This window comes from Orbicella faveolata, unplaced genomic scaffold (genome assembly GCF_042242905.1).
Source record: "Orbicella faveolata isolate gen_17 unplaced genomic scaffold, um_ofav_v1 contig_36, whole genome shotgun sequence".
NCBI classification, from domain to species: Eukaryota; Metazoa; Cnidaria; class Anthozoa; order Scleractinia; family Merulinidae; genus Orbicella; species Orbicella faveolata.
In genome coordinates this window covers 204,232-226,762 of record NW_028301565.1, presented here as the reverse complement: position 1 = coordinate 226,762, position 22,531 = coordinate 204,232, and the positions used below count along the sequence as shown (strand labels likewise).

Here is a 22,531-nt window from a genome sequence, read left to right as displayed (position 1 = left end):
CCCAGATCCCCGCTCATAAATTCGAATTACTTTAAAAAGAGCCTCAAGAGAACGAACAGATTTAACTAGACTAGTCGTATCATGAGCATAAACCCCTACTTTGTATTGAGAACCTTTAGCACCAGGCAGGAGAAAGCCTTCGATTTCAGCGCACGAATGAATTTTGAACGCAAGAGTTTCAACACAGAGAATGTACAACATCGGAGAAAGGGAATCCCCCTGGCGGACCCCACGAGATAAAGGAATCGGCTTCGTAAGCCATTCATTAACAATCACACGCATGTTAGCACCATTATAAAAAGTATTGATCCAATGGCAAAAAGAAGGACCAAAGCCAAAATGAATTAAAAGATTCTGCAAAAAGGTACGGTTAACACGGTCGAAGGCTTCCTCCTGGTCGAGACTTACTAAAATGCCGGTTTCATCAGTACGATCGATGTAGTCTAAGATGTCTGGGAGCGTGAAGATTTGAAGAAATTTTTTGTCCGGGAACAGAACATGTTTGGTCCGGATCAACAATGAATTGCAAAACTTTCGAAAGGCGAACAGAAATAGCTTTAGAGCAGATTTTATAATCAACATTGAGGAGGGAAATCGGCCTCCAATTTTTAAGAGATTTCCGATCACCTCTTTTAAAAATCGCGCGGGTATTACTCGTTTTCATGGAGTCACACATCTCGCCAGCTTCAAAACACGCATTGTAAAGAAGAACTAAATGAGACGATAGAACATCCCAGAACTTTTGATAGAATTCAACGGTTAGACCGTCGGGCCCGGGAGATTTGTTTGTATTCATGTTTTTAACAGCGAAAGAAATTTCGTGAATTGTCAATGCACCTTCGCACAATGACAATTGATCAGGCGAAAGCTGGCGAGAAAGAGAAGACAAAACATCGTTTTGGAAATTCAAATCAACGGGTTCTTCAGAAAACAAGCAGGAATAGAAATCAACATGTGCCTGCTCAATCTCTTCTTGAGAAGAAACTTCAGCACCGGATGAGTCATAAATCGATGACATGTGGCTCTTTTGAGCGTTAGACGATTGTAACTGAAAAAAAATAACGAGTAGGACGCTCGCCGTCTTCAAGCCATTCAGTGCGACTACGAATTAAAATTCCTTCAGTCTCCTTAACGTAAATGACCTTTAGACAGCATTCAACGTCATGAATTGAGTCAACGGAATTGTCACCGTCAACCAAGCGTTGACGAAGACTGATTAATTTATTCGTTAGAAAAACACGATCACGACATAATTGACGCCGTTTCTGGCGGGAAAAAGAAATCGATTCCTCCTTGATGGAAGCTTTTAAGAACTCCCACCAATCTTGAGGAGAAGCAAAAGAAGCGAAATAAGAAACGTGACTTTGAATTAAACTACGGATATTATCGCAAAAACTTTTATCATCAAGAAGCGAATTATTAAATTTCCATACCCCTGGGCCACGTTTAATGGCATCAGGGATTTGGAAAACAAAAGAAACGAAATCGTGATCGGAAAGCGGGCAAGGTGAGATTTCACATTGACAGTCGGATGTAAACAAGTCTTTGGAAACAAAGAACTTGTCCAAACGGCTGGCAATTGAATAATCATGATTGAACCAAGTGAATTCGCACGCGCAGGGATGTAATTTACGCCACGCATCAACCAAAATAAAATCAGATTTCAAAGAGCTACATTCGTTGCCGACAGAAACATTACCCCCGAATTTATCAAGCGCGTTATCATAACAATTAAAGTCGCCCCCGATCACAAGAGCAGAAGCAGGAATAAAAAATTCATGAAGAGATTCAAAAAAACATTTTCGATCAGAAAGATTGGTGGGAGCATAAATATTAACAAAATTAATATCAACACCGTCAACCCTGACCAAAATACTAATTAAACGCCCATTAGAGTCCTTTTTCCAAGATACAATCTCATCAGAAAACTTAGCGTAAATTAATATAGCAACACCGCCTTGTTTGCCAATTGCGGGGGACCAGAAGCTACGCCCTAGCCATCTACGGGAGAGAGCCCTGATGTTTACCTGAGAGCTAACTAGTGTTTCTTGAACAAAACAAATGTCGCAGTCGGACTTCTCAACGAGATCAAAAAGGAGATTATTATTAAGGGGATTCCCCAAACCCCTCGCAATAATGGTTAAGACTTTGAAGGTATCTTAGAAAAAGGACAAAAACATATATAAATTAATCTCTATGTTTCCTGCCTTTCTTTTGCTTCCTTTTCTCTTTAGGAACAGCATCTGTTTGCGCTTGGGCTTTGCGTTTGAGATCAGAGACAGTTTCCATTGGCGATGAAGGGGAAGCAGAACGTGGTTTACCAGAGACTAAAGAAGGCGAGGTAGATTTACGGCGAGCAGCAGCTGCTAGAGCCTCAGGAACTGGAGCAGGAGTACGACGGGCAATTCGTGGACGGGCAGAACTGGTGGAAGGATTGACAGGCGGAGGATTGGCAGGCGGAGGATTGGTAGGTGGAGGATTGGCAGGCGAGGGTTCGGACGGAGCGTCAAGGACAATGACATCGGGCTTGACAAGACCTTGTGAGTCCAGAACGTGTTGTGATTGACTATCAGCAGGTGGAGGATTGACGACAGATGAAGAGTTAGCAGGTTGAGCGTTTGGCGGCAATTCAGATGGTGTGAATAGAACAGGGGTTTCAGCAGCGGATGGAGGAACAGAAGACGATGCACTAGGAGAAGGAGTAGCAGTAACAGGTGGTGATCCAGCGGTGTCTGCAGGGGATGGTTGTTGAGTGTTGGAAGGTAGAGCGGGGGCCAAAGGGAGTTCTTCAACAACATCAACATAAGCGTCAGACAGGTCTGATTCATTGGCCGATGCAAAGGAGTCATCAGAACGAGTCTTGAAAGAGGCATCACTGACATCTGAGGCATCATTGTCGTTATCAGTATCCTCGACATTTACTGGGGCGCACTCATCGGTAGGTTCGCCAAAGACAACTGGAGAAACCCAGGAGTACCTACATCGGCTGCTGACATGCCCATCCCCCTTGCAAAAATGGCACAGGGGCGGGCCAGGACAAGAATTAGCTTCGTGGCCGATGTTTTCACAATTAAAACACACTTTGTGATCACAAGCGTTGCTGAAGTGACCAGGTTGATTACATTTACGGCACGTAAGGGGGTGACCAGTGTATTTCAGAAAAAGTTTTTTTCAATTTTTTTTTTATTGCAAAACACGGAAAAAAACAACTTACAGTTCAACTACTTACATTACTTATGGGACAATTACCTACATCACTTACTGGATAATTACTAACAATACAATTACTTACATTACTTACACTACAATAAGTTACAATGTATTAATCAATTAATTAATTAATTAATTAAAAAGACTACTTACTACTTACATACAATACACGTTACTTACAATACTGACAAGTGCAACACTTGTTAAGGTTGACCTACAGTACAATAATATCCGTGCACAGTGTTAGCCTTAGGGTTTTCTTCATTTTTTTTTTATACAGTTGCTTGTTGGTAAATACGTTTAATTATTATCACCCACTTAGTTTTTTAAAGATTATCATTTGACACTGCTCCAGTTTTGAGGCTGTTGTAACATGCCAGAAAGACAGAGAAATGTTTTCATTTCAGGGGGCAAGTTGCGTGTCCTACACGACCATGTATAATATCTCGCCACAAGAAAATTAAAATTAAGTTTCTGTTTATTCTTTGATTTGTCTGGCCTTAGGCCTAAGACTATATTTAAAGAAAGGTTGTATGTTCTCAACGCAAGATTTTGGCTTACAAGAAGCTCCTTAAAGTTTTGCCAGAAGGTAGAGACAACTCCACAGGACCAGAAAAGATGAATTAGGCTTTCCTTCTCAGTTTTGCAGAAACTGCAGAGATCGTTATCTTTTATTCCTACTTTTTTAAGAAAATCATTAGTCGCCAGTCGTCTATGCAGTAATTTGAATTGAAATACAATTAGTTTTATAGATTTTGTACACTGAAAAGATAGCTGGTACGGCGCACTCCAGTCTATTGGTTCATGGGCTTCAAAGGCACAATCCGTAGCCCATTTTTCTTGACTCTTGGTTGGACACCTTTGTTTAAGACCAATTATTTTTTTATAGGCCTGTCTGCTTGGTTTACTTGCTTTCATAAATTTCGTATAAAAGCTTTCGTATTGTATATTTATATTATTGTGTAAAGGTATTTTGATTTTTTTTAAAGCGGATAACAGCCCATAAAAAGCAAGATAATTTGTTTCAGTGCTACCATACCGATCTTTGAATTCAGAAAAGGATAGGAAGGTGTCTGAATCTTTCATCAAATGCGAAGCCCTGTTAATCCCTTTTTGCTGCCATTTTTTGTAGAAGATTGGTCTGTTATCGATTCTTATAAGGGAGTTGTGCCAAAGGCTCTGAGAGCGAAAATGGTCTGTATTATTCTCGTAAGTGATTTCAGTCCAGATATTTAAGATTTCCACAATAAATGGATAGGATAAATTGACATACTTTGACAGGTCTTTTTTGCTAAGGTTGCCGCTGAACAAGGCTCTGCCACCGTAGTTCCGGAGTTCTAAGTCAAAAAAAAGTTTCCATTTTCCATGATTGTTTACATCAGTATATTTTTTGACCCAGGTAGTTTTCAATCCTTTATTGAAGGATTCAATATCAATCATTTTTAAGCCGCCTTTTTCATAGTCATTAATCATTACTTCCCTCTTAATTTTGTCACCTTTGCCGTTCCATAAGAAATCATAGAAGAGCCTATTGATTTCCCTTAAGACACGGTGATTAGTCATGAGGAGAGACAAAATGTATACAAGTTGGGACGCAATTAAACTTTTTAGAACAGTAATTTTGCCAAAAAGGGTAAGTCAACGACACTCCTAACAGCTTAGGCTATTTTTTATTTTTATCAATTTTTCATTGTAGTTCAGCTCTACTGTTACGTCAGGATTAGTCGAGAACCATACTCCAAGAGCTTTGGTCTTTCCTTTAACCCATTTTAGGTCTCTTTCTGGGCATAATTTGTCTTCTTTTTCGGCATTAGCACCGATCCAAAGGGCTTCCATCTTTTTGATATTTAATTTAAGGCCAGATATCCGTTGAAAATTATCCAATATATGCAGAGAAGATGTAAGAGATTCCTTGGAACCATCGAGTATTGAAGTGGTGTCATCTGCATACTGACTAATTTTTATTTCATTTCCATTCACTAAGATGCCTTTGACATTTTGGTTTTTCCTAATTGCATCCGCTAGAACCTCAACACAGAGAATAAAAAGATACGGAGAAAGGGGGCAACCCTGCCTTACTCCTCTTTCGAGCTTAAAAAAGTCGCTGGCCCATCCGTTATTGAGGATGCAGCTTTCTGTGTTATGGTAGCATAGTTTAATCCAGTTGATTAGTGATTGTCCAAAGTTGTAATATTTAAATGTTTTTTGAATGAAAGGCCACTCTACTGTATCAAATGCTTTTTCGAAGTCAAGAAAAAGTAAAAGACCAGGGGCTTTGTTAGCCGTTGCGTAATGAATTATACTGTCAATGAGTCTAATATTCTCCCCAATAAACCTATCTTTAAGAACTCCAGTTTGATCATTATCTACAAGGTTCGGTAGAACTTTTTTTAGTCTGTTTCCAATAGCTTTGGTCGCGATTTTGTAGTCGCAGTTCAGAAGAGTTATTGGTCTCCAGTTCTTAATAAAGTATGGCTCTGCATCTTTTTTGGGATTAATTTAATGATTCCGCGTCTCTGGGTTACCGAAAATTGACCTGTTTGATATGCAAAATTAATCGAATTAACAAGTAAATCCGACAAATCGTTCCAGAAAACTTTATAAAATTCGGCAGGTATTCCGTCTGAGCCTGGTGTTTTATTTGTTTCTGTATTTTTTAAGGCTTGTAAACATTCCTCTTTGGTCAGCAGGCCTTCGCATGACATTTGCTCGTCTGGGTTCAGTACCTTAGTATTATTCTCGTTGAAAAACATGTCATTAACATAAGTGTCGTTGATATTCATATGAGAACTATATAGATTTCTGTAAAAGGATTCACACTGATTTAGAATTTCTTTGTCAGTGTTTACTGTTTCATCATCATTAATTTTTAGCTGACTTATTACTCCCTGTTTGTAGTGCCTTTTTTCCATGTTTAAAAAGTATTTTGTATTTCTTTCTCCCTCATTATACCATCTACATTTCGATCTTAAGATTGCACCTTTGGTGCGGTACTCAATTATATTCTCCAATTCTGCCTTTTTTCTTTCTTATTCCTGAGCCCCAACTTGTTTTGCATTTTGCTCGTCGCTTGTTGTTTCCATATATATTTGCAAGTTGTTAATTGCTTTTTCTAGCTCTTCCCGTTTTAAAATTTTAGCTTTTTTGGCAGCTGCATATTTTAATGATTGTTCTCGGATTTTCATTTTTATCATCTCCCACAATAATGCGTGGTTCACAGTGTCATCATTTTGATATTCTTCTTTAACAGCTTGGATTGTTGATTTTATTTGGTTAACGTATTCAATTTCGTTCAAGAAAGAAGTATTAAGTTTCCAAAAGCCTGGTCCTCTTGGATTCGAATGAACAGCTATACTGATATCGATCATTGAGTGGTCTGTTTTGTATCCTGTCAAAATATCGGCGCACATGACATTACACATTAAGCTTTGGCTAACAAGAAAGAAGTCTAGTCGGCATTGAATTTCGGGTTTCCGTTGGCGCCAAGTATATCTTAGGGAATCGGGATGTAGCACTCTCCAAGCATCAATTAAATCTAAGTTTTCCATAAATTCCTGAACGATCCTAACTGAATTATTGTGTGTTCTTGCGACGCCACCTTTCTTGTCTTTATCTAAATTAAACACTAAGTTGAAATCGCCACCAATAATTACTTCTTCACATTGAAAATCTGATAAATGCTCGAAGAAGCCTTCGAAGAAAGCCGCGTCATCATCGTTGGGAGCGTAAATGGTGGCCAGCGTTATATACTTTTGGTTGGTTTGGATGTCACAAATAATGAATCATCCATTAGGATCACAGTACACTCGTTTCATCTCGAAATTGAATGTATTATTGAATAGAATTGCAACTGCTGCCTTAGCGCCCGTACAGCAACTAAAAAAGGATTTGTACCCCCATTCTGCCGACCACATAGTGAACGTGCTCTCGCAGCAATGGACTTCTTGTAAAAAATAAATAGAGCTGTTTTTTGCCCTGAGCCAAGAGAACATTTCCCTTCTCTTTAGCATGTCTCCCAAGCCTCTTACATTAAGAGAACATATTTTAAGATCCATGCATCCTCAAAGTGTCTAGAGATAAAAATTATTCCCGGGAGCAGCTGAAGTGTCACAACCATGTTGAAGATAATGCGGGTGCTTGAAATTAATGGTTTTCTATAATAATCCTTGAACAAGCTAATTCTGTATATAAATGGGAGCTTCCAAACATTGGAAGCAAATACTGATCTAAAAGCTAACCACAAGACATGCTCATACAGAGTGACTATAACAAGTATAAAGCTTGGACAACCTAACACATAATTACAAAACAAAAAGCTAAGAACGAATATTGACTGCTTACCTACCCAGTGCATCAAAGTTTTTGTTTGGGCAGTTTCACACCATCGGTAAATAGCGTGTTTGATGTTCTGCTCCTTTTGTGGCGGCTAAGGATGTAATTAATTCGTCTTGTTTTTGCAGCTTATTGAGCTTGTGTTTAGTAGAAATTTAAGTGGCAAGTATTAGGTGAGAAAAGGCATGCAAAAAAAAAAATGACCTGTCCAAAATCTACATATGTAAATTTGAAAATTAAGCGAAAGGCTCGTCTTGAGAAATAAATTTTCCATCAATATATAATCTGTCCGGATATTTCTTACTGAAAAACACTATGTGACCCTTCTTCCTTGCATCTTTAAGTTTATCTCGCTGTTTTTTCCTTAAGTCATAAAGTTCCTTTGGAATATCGAAGACGGAGAAATCTTTTCCCTTCAGATGCTTGCGGGCTTGTGACATAACTTCTTCTCTATCAGTATAGCGCAGAAATCTAGCAATAATTGGTCTAGGACCTTTATCATTTGGCTTACCCAGACGGTGGATCCTTTGGAGCTCTATCCTGTCTCTAGCGTTGCTGATCTTCAACTCTTGCTCCAGAAAGTTGTACATGACTTGCTTCGTGTCTTCGTTCATATGCGGCGAACTATCCATATTCGCGTCTCCGGTGTCTTCGGCGACGTTACTTGTATTTTCCTCTCTTCCAAAGAACTTTAAATTTTCTCTCCTGTTGTAAGTTTCAAAGTACAGCAGGTTCATTTTAAGTTTCTCTGCTTCTAGTTTTACAGGCGCCACATCACGCTTCGCCTCCGCAATATCTCCCTCGTTAAAATCCACCCTTTCTTTGAGCTGATTTACGTCTGTTTTGTTGCCTTCAGTTTTAACTTTCAGGTCTGCAACATCTTTTTTAACGTTGGTTAACGCTTCTTCGATGTTGGCTACTGACGAGCATACACTGTTCAGCCTGCTTTCTATATTATCCAATTTGGACAGTACTAAGTCCATCTTTGTGGCAATCTCTGCTGTCATTGCACGTGGTCGGCCCGACGCTTCGTCATGCCTTTCACTATATTCTGACTCAGTGTAGTCTCGCGTCCTTTTTTCTTCAGGTATGTTGGCATAAACGTCTGCAGATGGTGACCAAACCTTTCTCTTAAATAAGTTAGCGGACATAGGCTGCAATAAAGGTTTTACGGCCACTGCTGACGGAGCTTAAAAAAACACGTCTATTCCGCCATCTTGTACTCGCCCCAGTCCTCTTTCAGAAAAACTTGATATCTGCAAAAATGGAGGAAATTTGGGATGGGCTTAGTGATCCTAACACGATAGTGACGCAGACCGTTGTAGATAGCAGGCGCATAATCAAATCTGCCACGGCGATAATAAACAACTTCACAGTAAGGTGCCAAGCGCTTTATGATGGCCCAATCACTCAATTCAAAGGGAGCGTCGTAAACGGTGAGAAATGTAAGCGGTCAGTCAATGTCCTGGATGGCGTAATTGTCGTTCTTAATCCAAATAGAGTTCAGGCCTACAAATTTTTCTTTAGCTGCCGAAGAATTAAAGGTCACAACAATTTCACCGTTCATTTTACGTTGTAAACACTGGATTTCAGCGCCATGAATATTTGCAGCTTTAAAGGCGTCAAAAACAGAACGGGCAGATGTAGAGCGAGAAGGCGTAAACAAAGCAGATCGAGGGCGTTTCGGCATATCATTAGGCACGAAGCGACGCCATGGTTGCAGGGCGTTGTCACCCGGACCAGCCGTTCTCGCCGCTCTAGAAGCATACGTATCGCCATCAACAGCATTAGAACAAGCCCCAGCATCTAAATTATTTGGTTGAGGCACAGAATCGGTAGAAGAAACGTTATTCATTTCGACATTCGCATTAACAGGTGAAACAACAGCAGAAGGAATGCCAACATTATTAACACCATTTTCTCCAGGGACAGCATCAACAGAACGTACATCATTAGTGGACTCACTAGGGACATCAGCATTAACAATACAAGCATCAGACACATCCATATTCAAATCATTCGAAATTACCATACCACAATCCTCGCGATTTTCCATTTTTATAAGTATGGGACAGCAAACTGACAAATGCCACAAACAATCCCAAAGCAGGATCGCAGCCAAAAGGCCGAGAAGCGATACCACACCTTCCCTCCCCTAGGAGGGTGGTCCAGGGTTTCCCCCTTTGAGATATGGTGGTCAATATGCTGTCGCCGAGGGGCCTGGAGCCGACTGTAGGCCAACGCTATGGAGAAGTTGCCATCGTAGACGCACTTGTTCTACAGCACAAGTCCACAAAAATCAGCAGCAAAGTTGATAACGTCCCTCAAGGGGTGAGTGAGATCAAACACCTTTTTGCCCTCCACAACAAGGCAACATGTTACAGACCCGTAATGACTCTGTTACTAACATAGCGCTACAGACACAGGCAGAAAGCAACGGCTACGTTATCAACATTCCCTCTCCACATGCATATAACTTGCAGAGAAGTCAAGAAATGCCTGCTAAAAAATTGCTGGTTGGTATTATTGCTTTGCTTTTGCTTTGGTGGCTCGTTTAAAAGACTAAATTTTCACCTCTTTCTCTTGTCTACGACCATACCACAGGGAAAGCACCGGTTCTCGTCCGATCACCGAAGTTAAGCCCTGTCGGGCGGGGTTACTACTTGGATGGGTGACCACCTGGGAATACCCCGTGTTGTAGACTTTTCATTTTCTCGGCCGTTTTATTTTGCCTATGTTCATTTTTTCTTTCTTTTACTACCACCTTTGACTATTCCAGTGGCTGGAAAGGACAAATAACTTTTTACACACTTCAGGAGACTCAAAAGATAGCTAGAAAACATGAAAAGTACCCTTAAAATGATCGTGGGATAAATTACAATCTAAGTCTCGTGCACTAACGTTCGTGTCCAAAACGGTTATTTATGACATCAAATTGGCGTGTGACATCAAATAATTTGAAGCAAAATGATATTCTGCCTTGCAGAACGGTTTTCAAGCAGCTAAAAGTGCGGAAAACTACGCCAATTCCCAAAGAAATGCGCCCGATCAACAACGGCAAAGCAAACAACACACGCGAGCCATTGCATATTAACGGTCGACACGAATTCGAGCCGTGAAAACAATTCCATTCATGACTTGACTTGGAGAATGTCGGAGGCTCGGACCATTGTCTAGTTTAGTCAATGAACCACCAACACAACAATCGTAAGGTAGAAATCAACTCACGGTTTGGCCAGCACTTCTCCTGTTACTTTCCTTGTCCTTTGCTCTTTCCATACTGTAAGTCGACGAACGTTACTTCGAGGACAAACTTGGCGGGGATCGAGTCAATGATTGACCGCCTGCCGAAACAAACGCAAATCGGAAAAGCCACCTTCAGTTCAGTACAACATGGATGCATGACAACACGAGTTCCAGCGCACTCGCCTTCTCAGTTGCAGCTGGAAATCCTTGGCTTGCTTGACACGTTCCTTCGTTGTTCACTGTGCCCAGTCGTCCAGCCCGGCCCGGCCAACTGACAAACAAAGCAAAGCGTCAATCATTAACCATCCACCATTCACAGGGCCAACACTTGCACTTTTTCGGGGGCAAGCGCGAACGCAGGCCCCCACTACCAGAAATTATACGCTCGAGTTACCCACATTTGGGGTAATCGCAAGGGTCAACCCGATCGAAGTGCAATGAAAGGGCCTCGCCTTGAGAGGACTGCCTTTTTGATCAGAGTACCTCCCACATCAGGTAAGTATGAAAATTCTTGACGCGGGGGCCGTCAAAGGCAAACCTCCTTACCTCTATATCCTTGTGGTAGTGCTTTGCGGGCGTGCTAGAACCTCCAGCCTCACTTCTAGGCGGCTCTAGAGTAGCTTCCCTCCTCAGTCTGTGCCTGCCGACAGAGAAAAACGCCAGACGTTAGTGTCAGGAGGAGGCTTTCTTTGATTTCTTTCTTTGATTGAGTGAAGGTTTCTACCCTGGGGGAAGTGGGCCGCACTCAGAGGTAGTGCTATACCGAGACAACCTGTGGCTGGGACGAGGCAAGCCTCTTTTCCACAGCCCAGTTCCAAAAATCAGTTTAATATATGAGCTGCTCAATGAGCAGCATATCAGATATTAAGCTGATAAGAACAGGTAATTTTTTTTTTAATCAAGGTTTATTTATACAAAAATGATTTGGTTAATTTAATTTGAACAGATACTTTTTTCAATGACAGATTTATTTATACACAAAGAATTGTCTAATTTACAATGATTGAGAATTACCGTAAGTACAGTGATTGGAATCATCAGGGAAATCATATGAAATTACTGGTTTTATGAAGTCTATTATGATGTTAATAGTAATAATATGGCCTGGGACCTTTCTCGCCCCAGACCCCCTACATTAATCTAAATAAAGTAGACCGCTGTGCAGTACACCAATAAAGGAGACCCAGCACACTGGGAATTCAGAAAATAAGTCAATTTGTGTACTAAAATAAAATATGTAGAGAGCTAGCGGTTATAGGAAAAGAAGAATAGAATCCTCCGTGCAGTACACCAATTAAGGAGACCCAGCACAGGAAGGAGAATAATAGTTTGGTATGTATAGTTAAGTAAGGTAAGAGATCCGGAGTCCCCATCCCCAAGGCTAGAAAACACAGGCCTCATGGAGGACCCCTGAGGCGCCGCCAATAGAATACCTCAAATAAGAGGTCCTCTAAGGTGACCGCCAAGCAGGATCCCAAGCGCAAAGCCCGCAATCCGCCCTGGGCACAGAGTCCGCGCACGGAAATCTCGCCCAAAAAATATGACTAATAATAAATTTAAATATGAATAATCAACTGTTGGTTGGTGTAAGAGCAAAGGGCATCACAATGGGCCCACGATTTGATGAAATCGGGGCGATGGGAAAAATTGAATGCCGCCCGTATCCTGTGGCCAATGCGGGCCTTGATTTTGGAAATAATTGTTTGAAAAGTAGGTCGCTTGGATTCGAAAGTTCCGAGGTTACGAGCGGCCCACAGTTCATTTAAAGTGAGTTTAATGAGAAAGGAGCAGAGCTAATTTGAAAAATGAAAATGGTTGCCCCGGGTTAAGCCATGGCGAAGCAGAATGAGGGGATTAGTTAGTAAAATAGGAGTGGTATATAATTTGTTAATCAGCGTCGACACCCAGCTCCACACAGGAGACACTAGCCGGCACGTGCAGAAAGCATGGGAGATAGTTTCCTTTTCCCCACAACCCGCAAAGGAGTCGCCCACGCAAAGCCTGCGCCAAGACTTAAGATAAGCCCGAGTTTTGACCACGCCGTGAGCGATCCGCCACGCTATGTCACTTTCCCAGTTCGTGCTGAGACCACCATACATGTGCTCCCAAATTGTAGGCCAATTGAAAGAGCGATCGAACCTCCGTTCCCACTGGAGAGCGCTAAGCAACCACTGGGGAGGGGGGTGAGAGCTTTGAATAAAAGGTCTTTACACTGTGGTCGGAGAGCAGATCGAGATCTACTCCTATACGGTCAACAGCGGTAAGAACATGCCGGTAAAAGGGGGGTTTGACTTCCCCGAGGTGCTTTGGAACACCATTTGAGTGGAGAAACGCCCAATTTTTCATTCTACGGCTCAGCGGAAAGCCGATCGAGTATCGCGCAAAAAAGACCCATTTTTTCTCGCAGGTAAAATCGCCCAAGAGGGGAACCCAGTGGAGTTTGAGGGCACGCGATTTCTCGAGTGCGTTCACAATGGATAAACCCCCGTGTTGCCAAGGGAGGCGGCAAATGTCCCGTTTAACCAGTTCGGTTTTCCCGCTCCACAAGAAATTCCAAATTGCTGTGGAAACCCTTGTGTGAACCCAATCAGGCATATTGACTACCGTAGCCGTGTACCAGAGGCCAGAGGCTCCGAGCGTATTAATAATCATGGACTTGCCTTTTAAGGACAAAGTCCTGGAGCGCCAGAGGTTAAGATGCTTTTCAAGTTGAGCGACCCGATCGGCCCAGTTAGCTTGGTCAAGGTTAACGTTACCAAGATAAACGCCAAGGATTTTAAGCTTATCGGCCACCCAGGTGATGTTGACAGGCCCTGAGGTGCGCCCGGCTTGAGAGCCGATCCATAAGCCCTCTGTGTTCTTGGGGTTAAGTAGCGAGCCAGAACCTCGCTTGAAAATAATAATATTAAAGGCTTGCGTGATGGAGTAATCGTTATCTAAAATTAACGTGGTGTCATCGGCATATTGAGACACCTTGCTTTGTTTATTTTTAGACCCAGGGATTTGAATTCCCTGTATGCTCGTGTCCTGGCAGATAGCTTGACCTAAGGTTTCGACAACCAGGCAATATAACAAAGGGGAGAGCGGGCAACCTTGCCTAACCCCTCGCTGGAGAGGAAAAGCTGAGGACAGCCAGCCGTCATTGATAACCACAGAGGAAATATCTCTCCAGAACGTGCTGGAGAAAAGCGTGGTTGACGCGGTCGAAAGCCTTTTCCTGATCGAGACTTATAACAGCGGCCGAGAGCTGTTTGAGTTTAGCGTAATCGATGGTGTCACGCAACAAGAGGTTTTCGAAAATACTACGCCCAGGCATGCCACACGTTTGATCCTCACTAAGAATCTGGGGGAGAACCTTGCATAATCGATTGGACAAGGCTTTTGTCGCAATCTTATAATCAAGGTTTAGGAGCGAGATGGGGCGCCAATTTTTAAGCGACAATGGATCGTCTTTCTTGTAAAGTAAATGCAGGATTCCCCGGCGCTGAGTCCGAGAGAGATCCTTCACGCAAAGAAAAGTTGAGTGTTTCAACTAAATTGTGACCCAGGAGGCCCCAAAAACAGAAATAAAATTCAGCCGGAGAGCCGTCATTTCCTGGCGATTTACCCGATTTCATTTGTGACAGGGCGGTATCACATTCGAAAAAAGTCAGCTCGCCCTCGCCTAGTTTCTGATCTTCGGATGTCAGAGTGGAATCAATCTGTTCTAAAAGCCAGTCCTGGCTCTGGCGGTCGACCGGTTCTTCAGTGTAAAGAGTTTTATAAAAAGCGTTGCATTCCCGAAGAATGCCTCGGGAGGTTTTGACCTTGGTGTTATTGTCCGCGTGTTTTGGCAAACTTAGCCCCGTTCACTAGGGTTAGTCACTCGATAATCTAACTAGGCCCCAATCAATAAAGTCGTTTGGGTTTTAACACACATTTTAATCTCTTCTCTTAGCTTTCACTGTTACAACGGGCGTGTAATAGCTACTCTGAATGCACGAAATAAATGTTTCTCTTTATACTGTTTCATTAGACAATGTGATTCGTCATTGCTAGGTGATAATCAGAAAAACGGGTTGATCAAAGTCTGTCACTAAATGTCCATTGTCTCTTGACATGATGTCTAGACTTATAATAAAATCCACAAAGAAACACGCACGAAACACGAAGTCTCCGACACACTCCCCCAATGCAGCATTGCATGCGAGGGTGCATTTACTTTGGAGACTGAAACAAAACTACTAGACGATTTCAAGCTAAATGAAACGTTCTACAACGATCACTCGATTTAAGTTCATCATTGTTCGATTTCTTCATTAGTGGTAATCTCTTTGATTCTTGCAGTTGCCGCTGCTGCAGTGGCTCTTGTTGGTCTGAATGTTTTCGCGTCAGGGTTCAATTGCTGTCTAGCTGCTACTGGAAGTTCACACTGCAACTCTAGGGGGTAGAGGTGTTGAACAGGACGCTCTATCACTCCTTTGCTGGTTTTCAGCTGAACTCCACAAGTATGGCCATCACTTCCTGGATAGATCTGCTGGACGAAAGCGAGTGGCCACTTCCCTCGATTCTTGTTATCAGATGGTACTAACACTATGTCTCCAACTCTGACTTTGTAGTTAGCTGTCTTGTGGACAAGGTTGTAACGCTCTCTCAAGGCTGTCAGATATTCACATTGCCATCTATTCCACATTTGATCTTTGCAAGGCTGCAAAAATCTGGCTCGTTTTCGCAAATTTGTATCCTCGATTTTCCAGGTCTGCAGTTTGGGAAGCTGATTAGTTCGCTGGAACATAAAGCTGCCTGGTGTCAGGATGGGTAATTCTACGTCGTCTTCAACGTAACTGAGTGGACGATGATTAACCTGCGTTTCCACGTCTAGGAGTACTTCGGTCAATTCATTCCAGGAAAGGGTGGCTTTCCCGATGACCTTGTGCATTGCTTTCTTTACTACTCCAATTAGGCGTTCAAATTGGCCACCCCACCAAGGGGCGTGGCTCAGATTGAATTTCCACCTTACGTCATGGGACTCGAGGAAACCTTGTAATTGCTCGTCCCTTCTAACCTGCTGTAACCACTTCGCTGCCTTGACAAACATGCTAGCATTATCAGAGTAAATGACAGTTGGACATCCTTGTCTAGCTATCAGGCATTTGAGGCACAGAATAAACGTACTAGTCGCTAAGTTGGCAACTAGTTCTAGGTGTACTGCTCTCGATAGGCTGCACGAGAATATCACCAAGTATGCTTTTCCCTCACGTTTGTGGGTCAGTTTGTACAATATTGGTCCTGCGAAATCGGTCCCAATGACCTCAAAGGCTGCTCTGCGATGGGTTACGGTATGGTCTGTGGGTAGCGCTCTAGGGGGTGGAACTGTTACAGGTGAGACTCTGAAACGTTTACAGCCCCAACACACAGATCGTACAGCCTTTACTAGCTGTCTTAGGGTCGGGATCCAGTATTCTTCACGAATCGCTGCGATCATGAGGGACACACCTCCATGTAAGGTCTCTGCGTGAATCCGCTGTACAAGCTTTCTGGTGAATAGGCTGTCAGCTGGTAGATAAACTGGGTACTGTCCCTGGATTCTGCCATGGCATTCAAGCACTTTGTCAGCATTTGGAATGAGGTTGAGTTCACGTCTCGTTTGTTCAAAGTGAGACTTCTGCGCTTCTCGGGAGTGGACTCTTCTTATCCACCAATTCTTTGTTTCTTGTATGTCTTCGCTAGTTAGTGGTCCCTTGCGCACTCTATTGGTGGTGAAGTGGCACACCCAGGCTTGCATGCGCAGAGTTCGACGTAGATCATAGCGCTCGAGGAGTTCGTCGAATACATTTCGTTCTTGTTTAGGTTTTCCGTTTGCCATGCTGAGTACTTCTCTAATAACTTTCGCCTCTTCTTCAGAAGCTTGGGTTTTCACTATAACTGGATTCTCTGGCCAACCGTTAGGATCCCGCAGCGACGTTGGGCCATTCCACCAGAGCTCTACGTTAGTCACCTGGGCTCCTCGACTCACTAGGTCTGCTGGGTTTTCAACAGTGGGTACGTACCTCCCCTGGATCTGTGGATGTTGTCTAATTTTTTGCACGCAGTTGGCGACGAACTGTTGGTACTGGCCATTTCATATAATCCAGTGAAGGGCAACAGTGCTGTCCAGCCAAGCGTAAACCGTCGGCTCAGGTAGATCATTCAGTGCGTTTTGGACGTTGACAACTAAATTGGTAGCCATGTGCGCGCTGACTAACTCTAACCTTGGGATGGTAAGTTCTCTCTTGGCTAATCTTGCTTTTGCCGGAACCAGGGTTCGAGTGATTCCGTCTTCCTGGCGTACGACTGAATAAACCGGTGCTCCGACCCCGTACGCTGACGCATCTGCAAACGCATGCAACTCAACCGAGATAACTGGTTGCTGGTAAGGTCCTAAGGGTCTTCTTGTGGTTACTTCCGCCGGAAGTGATTGCTCCCATATCTGCCAGCATGTTCGAAGGTTTTCTGGGATGTCTGCGTCCCATGGTACTTTGCAGTCGCACACTTCTCAATAAATTTGCTTCCCTTGTAGTGTAGTAGGCGATGCCAGACCAAGGGGGTCGTAGACTTTCGCTAGTTTGGCTAAGACTTCACGTTTTGTCGCTGCGCCACTTGTACTTGGGAACTGCACGGCGATGGTGTCTTGGAACTTGTCCCACTTTACACCCAATAGTTTGGACTTACTTGTCTTGACTAGTAATTGTTGTTTGGCATAGGTCTGATCTTCGCTTGAGCAGGTTGGGCGCTGTCATCTCTCAATGTAGACTGGGGGTTATCTTCCAGCTGTGGATGATTTGAGTGCCATTTGTGCAACTCAAATGTAGTGTCACTCATAATCTCTGCTATCTTCTTTCGTGTTTGTGCTTGCTGCACGTCTTGACCGCCTGTCAACAGGTCGTCTACATAGAAACTTTGGCGTAGTCGCTCCGCTTCTTCCGGGTACTTTTCAGCCCAGGTATCAAGTTGGCATTCAAGAACCGCACCTAATAGAAATGGTGATGGCACGAGACCAAATAGAACTGTCGTGAACCAATATGTCTGTACATCTGCATTCAGATCAGTTTGCCAGTGGAAACGAAGGGCATCTCGTTCACTCTCGTGAATTCGGATTTGTAAGAAAGCTTTCTTAATATCCCCCGCTAAGACTACTGGGTAGGCTCTCTGCTGAATAAGTACGGCCCATAGTTTGTTCTATAGTGCTGGTCCTGGGTACAGGCAATCATTTAATGATAGTGCATCAGGTGTCACTCGGGCTGAGGCGTCATAGACGATGCGCATTTTTGTAGTTTCGGCGGACTTGCATATCACGCTCTTGTACGGGATGTAGAATTGTTTCAGTGGCTGTGACACGGGGGGCGTTCTCGATAATATCTTCTGACAGTTGTTCTTGGATTATCGCGTCGTACTGCTCCGTTAGTCCCTCTCGCTGAAGTTTTCTGCTTAGGTTCTTTAGTCGTTTCAAGCTACCTTCCTTGTTCGATGGCAGTTCTGGGTGGTTAGCTTTCCACGGGAGAGTGGTCTCGTACCAGCCCTCTGGCGAGCATGTCAATCGTTCCTTAAACTCGTCAAACACCATTGACTGATCATGGTCTGCCATGTCACGCAATCCCAAGACGTCTAATCTGCAGAGATCTTTGTAGTTACTTTGACTTGTCTGGGTGAAAAGCATAATGTTTTTGTCGAATTCTTTCCCTGGGGACATTAGGAACCATCCAAACTTAGTCAGTTCTGCGATTGGGTCATTGTCTTGTCCGATTCTGGGCCTGGTTTCCGTTTTAATCCTGGCGTATTCTCCGCTGCCAAGTATCACATAGACCGGAAGAGACTCTTTCGTATCATTGTCGTTGACATTTACGCCTTTCAGATGTGAGTACTTCTCAATTAGCGTGCAATAATTAGGGTTGTCAATGGATAACAGTTCTGTCTTGTTTACTTTGGTTGCTTTGACTGACAGCGAAAATTGATGGTCGACAGATTGTAATTCTAGATCCTAAGTTTCGAGTCTGGCAGCTTTTGAGGACATTAGCATATCGATTGTTTTTGTCTGGACATCAGTGGGCTTTATGCGAAGTAGTTCGATCAGTTTTGCGGAAACGTATGAGCTCCCGGCTCCAGAATCGATGAGTGCTCGACACTTAATGCCATTGACTTCTATCACGATGACAGGGAACAAACCTTCTCCAATTTGGTTTGTAGTCAAGGCGACTCCTCTCACAGGCGTTGGCTGGTTAATAGATTCCTGGGCGGGCATATTACAAATGGACGTGTGGTGATGCTTGAGGCAGTGTTGACAGGCAGAACTGCTTTTACAATAGATGGTGCGATGGTTTCCTGTTGTGCAGTTAAATCATAGACGCTTGTTAAGGAGAATTTGTCTGCGATCAGCGACACTTGTTATTTTTGTACATTCTGCTGCCCTGTGATCTTCACCGCAGTAAACGTAAGGCCAACAGCGGGGCTTTAAATGGGCGTCGCGACGCGCATGGTAAATTCTTGATGGGCGTAAGTTCCATTTCGCTGTTTGCTGTTCTCTTTCATGTTCGCGTTGGCTTGTATCCACCGGATTTCTTCTTATCCACAGACGAATAGCCTCGGACAGTTGTGCGAAGTCCCATTTCTCCCATTCCGGGTCATTGCGGACCAGATCTCCACGAATTGCTGGCAACTTGTCTAGAGTCATCAAAACCATCCCATTGACTTGCGCGAGTTTGTTCATTGTCTGCAATGCCTGCACGCAATATGTTAGCTTTTCGCCAAATTCGCAGATTTTCTTCGGATTTCGATTGGGCAGTGTAGGCAGATCTAAAATTTCCTTCGCATAGGCCTTGACTATCTCAGACTCCTTCCTGAACTTCTCCAGCAGGATACTCTGCCCTATTGTATCCTTCAGGCGTGAAAGGGAGTGCTTCGACTGTGCACTTCGCCTTAGTCTCCAAGAGTTCTCTTAAATACGAAAACTTGGTTATCGCTGCCACACTTCTTTTGTCGATCGTTTCTGAGAATTGTCCCCAAAATCGTGGCCAGTCCATGAAGCTACCGTCAAATTTAGTAGTAACAAGCTTCGGTAACTTTGCTTGCATGTCGCTGGCCATCGCAGCTTGTTGGGGGTGTGGCGAAGTTTGGATTTCTGCCTGCATCTCTAGCTTCATTTTGTGGAACTTAAGCTGTTCTTCCTGGACGAGCGCTTGGGCTTCTCTTTTTCGGTCTTCGATCCATTTGAGCACTTTCTCTACTTCGAGGTCTCCCTTGTCTAACTGCACGTCATCTCGGCGTTCCATGTCTCGATTTCGGTCATCTCTTCTTTGGCTTCGATCTTCTTCGCTTCCACTTCCAGTCGCATGCGATTTATTTCAGCAGTGATGGACCTTAAAGTCGAAAGCTGCCTCTCGTAGACTCTGCCTTTCCTGCTTCGAGACAGCGTTCATCTTCCCGATAGTCATTTTGAGCTGCGTGAGCTTGATGTCCAGCGCTTTCTCAGTCGCTTCCATTTCTTCTTTAGACGTTCGAACAGAAAATCAGGACTAAAAAATACTCACAAAGTTGTCCTTATGCTTCCTCGGTATGTCACGTCCTGTCGGAGGTGCCATGTTTTGCGAACTGAGCCCCGTTCACTAGGGTTAGTCACTCGGTAATCTAACTAGGCCCCAATCAATAAAGTCGTTTGGGTTTTAACACACGTTTTAATCTCTTCTCTTAGCTCTCACTGTTACAATGGGCGTGTAATAGCTACTCTGAATGTACGAAATAAATGTTTCTCTTTATACTGTTTCATAAGACAATGTGATTGGTCGTTGCTAGGTGAAAATCAGAAAAACGGGTTCATCAAAGTCTGTCACTAAATGTTCATTGTCTCTTGACATGATGTCTAGACTTATAATAAAACCCACAAAGAAACAAGCACGAAACACGAAGTCTCCGACAGTGTAACGCGTAGATAGCATTACGTGACTGGCGCGAGTTTTCGAGCTGGTAGAAATACCGTGTTGGTTTTTCCCCAAGCTCGGTCCACTGTTCTTTACTACGGAGTATGCATCCTTCAATCGCTTCATCATCCATTGCCCGTAAGAGATCTTTGATCTCAAGCAAACGGGAACGATGATCTGCGTTGTTCGGATCCGTGCATGATTGAAGGTTGCAAAATTCCTGTTCGAGAGCGGTGCGCTCACGCTTTCGAGTGTTCCCGGCCGCGATGCTGTGGGCAATGGCAATATCTTTAAGTTGAAGTTTTCCCACATCCCACCAAACCCTAGGGTCGGTGAATACGGGTTTTTCTAATTGCCATTGAGGCCAGAAATTATTCACATCAGCACAAAAAGTACCCGATTTTAACAGACGTGTATTGAATTTGCAGACGCCTCGCCCGGGGGGATGTGAATGCCCCAATTCAAGGGTAATAGAAACCAGATGGTGGTCAGAGTGCGAACAGGGTTGACAATTTAAATTACGCACATGAGGTCTCCACACGCGAGGAGTATAAAATCGGTCCAAACGGTAACCGACCGAGTGAGGGCCATTGAACCAAGTGTACACACAGTCTGTTGGGTGTTTCACTCGGAAAACATCCTCGAGGGAAAGCAAATCTGCAAAAGTATTTAATTGCGCGATACCCTTATCCCCAAAGGTGTCATCGCCTCCCCATTTCTCCAGCACGACATCTGGAGCGCAATTAAAATCGCCCACCATAATAGTGTCGATCTTACGGAACACGAAACGCCACAGGTTGTCGAAAAATGTCTCGCGTTCAGAATAATTATTCGGCACGTAGACATTAAGAATTTGAAAGGATTCATTGTTGTGTTTTAGGTTCACCACGATGACACAGCCATCCGTGTCGATATTATGGCCCGCGATTTCAATCGCACTCCCAGGATGGAGAAGCAAGCCCACCCCGGCTGATCGATTTGTACCTGGACACCAAAGTGTGCGACCGCCCATTGTTTCTCCGAAAGCTTACCTTGCGTGACATCCGGCAAATGTGTCTCCCGGAAGAGATAGATGTCAAAATGCTGATCTAATAGATACTTAAATACTCTTTCGCGTTTAGGATGTTCGGCGATGCCGTTAACGTTAATCGTGCAAACAGACACCGCCATAAGAAAAACGTAAAAAGTGAACATAAAATTATTGAAGGTAGAAAATAGTCTGTGGTGAAGAGCTCGTAGCGTTTTTGAACGTCCTTAAAGGCCGCAAGGAGCTGTGCAAAGGCGTCCTGAGGGACAGTTCCTTTAAGAGATTCCCAGTGTTCTGCACAGGCTGGGGAGGTCTTGTGCTTCCTGCCCAGTTGTTCCGTGAATTCACCGTATTTATGGTAGAGATAATAACCCTGGCAGCGATAGAAAATAACGGCTGGCACAGTTTTCATCAAGGTGTTCCTGGCGGTGCCCCCCTGGGCCAGAGCAGTAATGAATTTTTTTAAACCCGACGGGGCTGCTGGTACAGTTGAAGATTGAGATGAAGGTGGCTCAGAAGCTACGGTGGTGTTGCCCGGCTCGGCGATAGGCGCTGTTGAGTTGGCCGGCTCAGCGTTAATGTCCTTTTTGGGGTGCTCTCCTAATCATCGCTGCTTGTGGGGGGAGGGAGGTCGCGTTTGTGACCGCCTTTAGTGGCTCGCGGGGCTAGAAAATCCCAGTTCGTCTGGGTGGTGGTAGTACCCTGCGTGTTAGTGGGTTCCGCGACTTTGTCGGAGCTAGTCCCAGTTGCCGCTTGAGCATACGTCGGACATGCGGTTGGGGGGGAA

The 22,531-nt window shown here is 43.8% G+C and overlaps 1 protein-coding gene, 3 non-coding genes and 2 pseudogenes across 4 annotated transcripts; 1 reads left to right on the top strand and 5 right to left on the bottom strand.

Moving 5' to 3' along the window:
• Positions 1-3,196: 3,196 nt before the first annotated feature.
• LOC149101860 (uncharacterized) lies at positions 3,197-4,857 on the bottom strand (annotated as a pseudogene).
• A 5,270-nt stretch (positions 4,858-10,127) lies between these two features.
• LOC149101859 (5S ribosomal RNA) lies at positions 10,128-10,246 on the top strand. Its single transcript, XR_016202700.1, has one exon. It is a non-coding gene; the product is annotated as a 5S ribosomal RNA (ribosomal RNA).
• Positions 10,247-11,127: 881 nt separating this feature from the next.
• LOC149101858 (U1 spliceosomal RNA) lies at positions 11,128-11,291 on the bottom strand. Its single transcript, XR_016202624.1, has one exon. It is a non-coding gene; the product is annotated as a U1 spliceosomal RNA (small nuclear RNA).
• Positions 11,292-11,517: 226 nt separating this feature from the next.
• Positions 11,518-11,712, bottom strand: LOC149101857 (U2 spliceosomal RNA). Its single transcript, XR_016202775.1, has one exon. It is a non-coding gene; the product is annotated as a U2 spliceosomal RNA (small nuclear RNA).
• A 3,310-nt stretch (positions 11,713-15,022) lies between these two features.
• Positions 15,023-15,753, bottom strand: LOC149101856 (uncharacterized). The gene has a single exon (XM_089275465.1). It carries the CDS (start codon positions 15,704-15,706, stop codon positions 15,068-15,070), a length of 639 nt encoding a protein of 212 aa, XP_089131591.1. The 5' UTR covers positions 15,707-15,753; the 3' UTR covers positions 15,023-15,067.
• A 1,130-nt stretch (positions 15,754-16,883) lies between these two features.
• LOC149101855 (uncharacterized) lies at positions 16,884-18,522 on the bottom strand (annotated as a pseudogene).
• Between the last annotated feature and the right edge of the window lie 4,009 nt (positions 18,523-22,531).